The following is a 6,883-nucleotide window of genomic DNA, read 5'->3' as shown; positions in this document are numbered from 1 at the left end:
GCAGGAGGATTTAAACTCTGCAGCAGCAGCTCCATACTTTCAGGATTAGAGATTATCCATCTGTCAGAGATGCTTCAGGGACGTCCCACAGCAACAAGACGACCCCGCCGACCCCGACCGGAGGCCGAGGCGGGGAGGAGTCAGAGGCTGAGGCGGGGAGGAGACAGGGACTGAAGCCATTCAGACAAACACGTCACAGCACCGAGTGCAAAGAGTAAATGTCCATCAGTGACCGAAATGTGACACAGGCTGGACGAAGACTGTGTCTGAGTCCAGGGGACAGACGCATTTAACTATATGTAGAGTCACGACTTAAACAGTGTACACACACACACACACACACACAGAAATATTCAGATGTATAAATACGTCTGATTCTGTTTGATTCGTCTGTGTAATCAGCGTGGAGCTGAGCACACACGCCTCATCTCTTCTCCCACAGGTCACCATAGACGGAAACAGAAACACCGTTTTAATATCGACAGTTATCCGACCTGTCGCTGAGAGACATGGCACAGGAAGTGCAGCTTCACCGACTGTGTCTCATCAGTGAGGTTCACCAACAGCAGCCGTCATCACTGAGATCACTGTGGCTGTTTCTGCTCAGGTCGGGCCGGATCACAGCGTTACGGTGTATTTACGATGTAGTATTTAACTCCCAACAGTACGATATTCAGTCCTGTCAAAAATACAGAAGCTCCTCCTTCTAATAAACTGGCATGGAGACGCTGTGCTGAGGATGGACTGTATGTAGTGCACATTATGCACCAGCAGAGGTCAGAACTGAGACCTGCAAATGGGGATAATGCTATAGGACTGTAAACAGCCAGCGACAGCAGACGGAGACCGACCACGAGGACAACACGTCCTCACTCTGACCTCGTCACATATCGCAGGGTGCCTTGGACGTCATCCGTCACCAAACATGGACACGTGACGAGGTCGCAGTGAGGATGTGACGAGGAAGTACAGATCTTACAGTTTAAGAACTTTACGCAGTCGTCTGTTGACCAGCTGCAGTGTGATGCGTCCAGACGGCTCTTGATGGATGTGACATGATGCACCGCGCCGCCGCAGCGCCAATGTGTTTCCAGCTTTTGTCTGTGGGAGGAGCTCGGAGGCAGATCCAGCTGAGGCTGACTGTCATCAGTTCTGCAGATATCTGCTAATAAACCAAAGTGTCGCACTCATTAACATGTTGACCTGATGATGGCGCTACATGACCAATCAGAGCATCATTAAAGTTCATCCTGAACAAACATGAACCACAGTAAATTCCCAGTCCATCAAAGAGACGTTGGGATGTTTCAGTCTGGATCAGAGTGGACCGACGGACGAACACTGCGTCCCCACAGACAGGTCGTCCAATCAGAACTGAGTCCATCGTACAGGAAGTGTCAGAGCAACCAGAGAACAAAGTGAGTGTGTAAGAAGGTCAGTAAGTTTCTGAGCTGTGAGTCATTTCTCAGGTCTAATGTGAAGTCCACACACACTCTGACCTTCAGCTGCACGCACGCACACACACACACACACACACACACACACACACACACACACACACACACACCTCATTAGTGAAGCCTGCTGGACTCTTTACACAAAACAGCTGAGAGACCTTCGGACTCTGAAACAGCACATTTAACAAGACGCTGAGACCAAACGCCTCAGAGCGAGCTGTGACTGAGGACACAGACACGAGTCCACACCTGGACAAGTAAAGGTGTGTGTGTGTGTGTGTGTGTGTGTGTGTGTGTGTGTGTGTGAGATCAGCAGTGTGATCTCCTTCAGCAGTTGAGTCTGGCTGTAATGAGGCTCCATCAAACTGTCCAATATCTGACCTTTTTATCGGAGGATCAGTCGGTGTGTGTGTGTGTGTGTGTGTGTGTGTTTTACAGTATGTGTGTGTGTGTGTGTGTAATGAGGCTTTGCGAAACTGTGTGACTCAGTCTGAACATTAGACTGGCGCTAATGGACCAGTTCAGACACGCATGAAGGAATCCCATCCGTCTCTGTCTGTCTGTCTGTCTGTCTGTCTGTCTGTCTGCAGCTCTGAGTCCACCTCACAACTTTCACTTCACTTACACCAGGAGAACATTGAGCTGTCAACAGGTTTACAGCAGCCAGAGAGGAGATGAAGTTTGTCCAAAATATGTCTAGATATAAATTCACAGGTAAACTGAGCTCCAGGTGGGCAGCAGGTGAGAACGACAACGTACTTTTTATTTTTCAGAATAAAAGGAAGTACAAAGATGTGCAGTAATATTCTGACAGTTGCTTTTATTTTGAAAGTCAGTGACACCAGTGTAACCTTTGACCTCGTGGTCACACTGGTCACAGACGTGGAGGACTCCAGCCATGACACTTTGCAGCCCGAGGATGAGGTGGCAGCCTACATGGAGTTCAGATCCTTTGGAGGTTTGATGGTGGTGGAAGGAGCATGCTAACATGTTTCCTAACCTGGCAGTGATTGAATGTTTCCACCATCCAGTCAAAGAGACGTCCAATTCAAGAACGGAGAACCAGCTTCATGTAAGGGACTGGAGCCTGGGGGGGTTGATCGGATCACACCACGTGTCTCTCCAGGTGTCTCTCCAGGTCTCTCTCCAGGCGTCTCTCCAGGCGTCACACCAGGCGTCACACCAGGTATCACACCAGGTGTCTCTCCAGGTGTCTCTCCAGGTGTCTCTCCAGGTGTCACACCAGGTGTCACACCAGGTGTCTCTCCAGGTGTCTCTCCAGGTGTCTCTCCAGGTATCACACCAGGTGTCTCTCCAGGTGTCTCTCCAGGCGTCACACCAGGTGTCTCTCCAGGTGTCTCTCCAGGCGTCTCTCCAGGCGTCTCTCCCCTCCACCTCCTGATGACACAGTCAGCTCAGGTAATACGTCACTTTAGAAACACAGATAAATGGAACACGTGTGCTTTGCAGAAATGCACAATGTCAACAGCTGAAGCGACTGAACATGCAGCTCTGTCTGAAGACGCATGTCTCTTCCTTCAATCAATCAATCAATTTTATTTATAAAGCCCAATATCACAAATCACAATTTGCCTCACAGGGCTTTACAGCATACGACATCCCTCTGTCCTTATGACCCTCACAGCTGATCAGGAAAAACTCCCCAAAAAAACCCCTTTAACGGGGGAAAACATGGTAGAAACCTCAGGAAGAGCAACTGAGGAGGGATCCCTCTTCCAGGACGGACAGACGTGCAATAGATGTCGTACAGAACAGATCAACATAATAAATTAACAGTAATCCTTATGTTCAGTCTTAAGTCTTCCTCCCGACCAAGGAAGCTTTATAAACATTGTTTAACATGGTGTCGACCTCCTAACAGTTACCTATGGTGGTCAGTTGTGTTGTCGTCCTGCTTCATGTTTTTAATGACTCCTCTCCTCAGACACATGACAGATATTTGACCATCATCATAAGCTGTGACCAAACTAAGAAGGAAGCTGGAAAATAAATCTGCTGACTTGTTGTGGTCAATAAAATAAGGAGCAGCTTGTTAAACTCCTCTGTGCTGTGAACTGTTTGGAGGCCTCGCTCTGTGTGTCCACGGTCCCTCGGCTGTGGTCCTTAAATGTGGACAGCTGTGGGTTCAGTGACCACAGACACTAACAACATAATGACCAACATGTGGTGTGGAGACAACTGACGGAGGGAACACTGGGCCACAGTCACAGGCTGACGTCCTCCACCACACACGCTGCAGACTAGACTTCTATGCTTTCTTTTTACCATCATCTTATTCCAGTAGCTTGTGTCCTCATGTCTGATCAGTTGTATTATTTGTTTTGAGCAGCTGTAGCTTGAAGCAGTGAAGCTGAAGGAGCAGCACGTCTCCGACCTTCAACGTGTGAAACACAGTTTAGATATCAGACGATCAGTCAGGAGCTTTGATTCAGTCTGAGAGATAAAACCAGAGTATCTGTCTGCAACAGGCCTCCACAGGTAACAGGGTGTGTGTGTGTGTGTGTGTGTGTGTGTGTGTGTGTGTGTTACAATGAGGGTGGGCGGTTAAGTCCAGGTTCACCGACACTCCCCGAAACGCAAATCAGTGTCTGCTGACTCACCAGAGTCCCACACACACCTTACCCAGCAACAAGTGTGTGTGTGTGTGTGTGTGTGTGTGTGTGTGTGTGTAAAGCTATGTGCCCATTTGTGAGCCAAAGCACACCTGTCAAGACCCGACGCCAGAGTAGACTCTGTCTTTGCCAAAGAATATGAAATGAGCACACACACACACAAACAGAGCTGTAAAATATGTACCTGAGGGTATAAACAGAAAAATGTCTGCAATGAAAATGAATTCTATGATGAGCGACACATGTCAGAGTCATCACAGTCTGTCAGCTCATAGTTTAAAGTCTTTAACTGGTTATAAACAGACTCACTTTAACACTGATGCCACTGTGTGACCTGCAGGGACAGACCATCACATCAAATCAAGTTTATCTCTCGTCATTCATTCATTCATTTTCCAAAACCACTTATCCCGTTACGGGGGTGGAGCCTATCCCAGCTGACACTGGGCAAGTAGAGGCCGAGGTCATGTAGGAGCACCTGGAGGAAACCCACGCTGACACAGGGAGAACATGTCGGAGCACCTGGAGGAAACCCACGCTGACACAGGGAGAACATGTCGGAGCACCTGGAGGTTAATTGGTGACTCTAAATTGTCTGTAGGTGTGAATGTGAGTGTGAATGGTTGTCTGTCTCTGTGTGTCAGTCCTGTGATAGTCTGGTGACCTGTCCAGGGTGAACTCAGCCTCTCGCCCAGTGTCAGATCAGTGGTGTTCTCAGGAAAAACACATGATGATCTAACAGAATCATGTCTGTAGATGAAACTACCAACAGGATATGAAGGAGTTCAACATGTGCAGCAGGACAATGAGACATTAATGCAGCAGGAAGATTCATCACCAAACAGAGAATCACACCAGCTGCGACGCCAACACCTCCACACTGTGAATGCAGCACTTCTACCTGTAGTGTTTCACAGTGTGATGTTCCTGCAGTAAATGAATTCTCCCAGAACTGCTGCAGTGACTCTTTCAGGCTGATTTTAAAGTTTACCACACCTTCTTTTAAAGACTGTGTAAACTAACCATGAATAACATAAATCATCAAAGCACCGTCAGCTCATCAGCCCCGCGGCACAAACATCACATCACCATCACAACAGCTGCCACAAACAAAGCTCAGCAACACTGTTCTCTACACCGTGTCACCACCGTCGACTTTCCTGTCTCCACCACAACCTGTCTACCTGTCCGTCTGTCTGCTCACCTCTCTGTCTGTCTGTCTGTCCTGACTCCTGCAATCAGGCAGTTTGCTCCAGTCATTCAATAATAGATGAAGCTTCTTTTCTTGTAAAGGCCGAAGTGGACGGACGCAGCAGGAGGGAGCGCTACACACAGACACACACCGACTCCTGCGAGTCAGCAGTAATGGCTCCTGCAGGGAGCGGCCTTATCAATATCTCAGAGGATGGAACAGAGAGGATCAAAGGTGGAGCAATTAAAGCTGCCAACACACAGAAAGCAAAGAATAATGTAACACGCTTCTGTCTCTCTGAGCTCAGATCAGCTCAAACTCAGCTCTGTTTCTCTGGATTAAATCTTCATGTGGCCGAGTTAATGAGTTTCACTTCATTTGGAGGTAAAACTTCACGTGTGAGATTGAAATGATGGAGCGTGTGTCAGCTGTCTCCTTGTCAGGGTTCGAGCACCGACCGACCGCAGGTGGTTCATGAAAGAATTATTATTCTCCAACATGAATCTAATTGTTGAAACTACATGTGTGAAACTTGGTAGTGACACGTAACACTGCAAGACTTATAAAAAAGTCTCTTTGAGCCGTAGCCTAAAACCCAACAGGAAGTCAGCCATTTTGAATTTCCAGGGGTCGTACTTTATCAAACTCCTCCCACAGGTTTGATCCCATTGACGTCAGATTTTGTTTGAACCATCTGAAGACCTTCGGCATTAAAGGTGACTCAAAGCTTGTGTTATCGTCGAACCATGTGACCGTGGTGAGGTGTCAAACTTCCATGTTTCGCCATCAAACAGGAAGTGGTTAATAACTCACACATTTGATACGAGTCCCGTCCTGAACACATCTACAAAGCATAAATTACTCATAGTTACAGCACCACCTACTGGCAACAGAAAATGACATGATTTATACTCTTACTTGTAATGATTGTGAGTTTACATAAAACGATGTTACCATGGCGATGCCGTATTCACCACAAAACAAAACTTCCCGTCCAATCTGCCCCACATTACATGTCACAGTGACTGCGCCACCTACTGGCAACAGGAAGTGACCATTGTCTGACAATTATCATTTGATTTATATAAAAGCTACATGATGTGGTTGACAACTGCGGCACAGAAACATAATAAGTGTGTTGTCCAGCACCACCCAGTGGACACAGGAAGTGGCACACTTTGTACAACGTGTGATGGGTCATTCCAGCGCCCACACTGAGGGATAAACCATCTCACTGCTGCAGCGTCTGACCTTCAGAGATGAAAAGCTGCGTCAGACGGCGTCCTGCTGGGACCCCCAGTGTGTGCAAAGTTGCGAGGGCCCGTTCATCGCTGCTTGCAACTTTGATTTTATAAACCTCTGCAGCAGGTTAAATCTGAGACTTAAAGCTAAGCTGAGCAGGACCTGATGGTTTCCGTTTGTAAAGCGTCACCAGTGAAAGTGAGAGCTGAGCCAAGATTTGTCCGCGTGGTGTTTCCCCTCACTGTATCGCTGTTTTTTCGGCGTATGATCCTCGTGAGTTTTGGTAGCTTCATCTTTGATGCCTGTTTGTGAGCCACCGTGTTTCCAGAATAAAAACCTGATCCAGTTAAACTCCTCTG

General features: G+C 47.7%; 1 protein-coding gene across 1 annotated transcript; it reads right to left on the bottom strand.

The window, feature by feature from the left end:
* Positions 1-2,307: 2,307 nt before the first annotated feature.
* LOC126402487 (opioid growth factor receptor-like) lies at positions 2,308-3,473 on the bottom strand. Its single transcript, XM_050064515.1, has 2 exons — positions 3,344-3,473; positions 2,308-2,855 (listed from the first exon to the last, which is right to left on the bottom strand). The coding sequence occupies exons 1-2, from the start codon at positions 3,406-3,408 to the stop codon at positions 2,489-2,491; spliced, it is 432 nt and encodes a 143-aa protein (XP_049920472.1). The 5' UTR covers positions 3,409-3,473; the 3' UTR covers positions 2,308-2,488.
* Positions 3,474-6,883: the final 3,410 nt, after the last annotated feature.

The sequence above is a fragment of the Epinephelus moara genome, chromosome 16, assembly GCF_006386435.1.
Source record: "Epinephelus moara isolate mb chromosome 16, YSFRI_EMoa_1.0, whole genome shotgun sequence".
In the NCBI taxonomy this organism is placed as follows: domain Eukaryota; kingdom Metazoa; phylum Chordata; class Actinopteri; order Perciformes; family Serranidae; genus Epinephelus; species Epinephelus moara.
The sequence above is the reverse complement of the archived record's forward strand: the minus strand, read 5'-3'. Positions and strand labels throughout refer to the sequence as shown.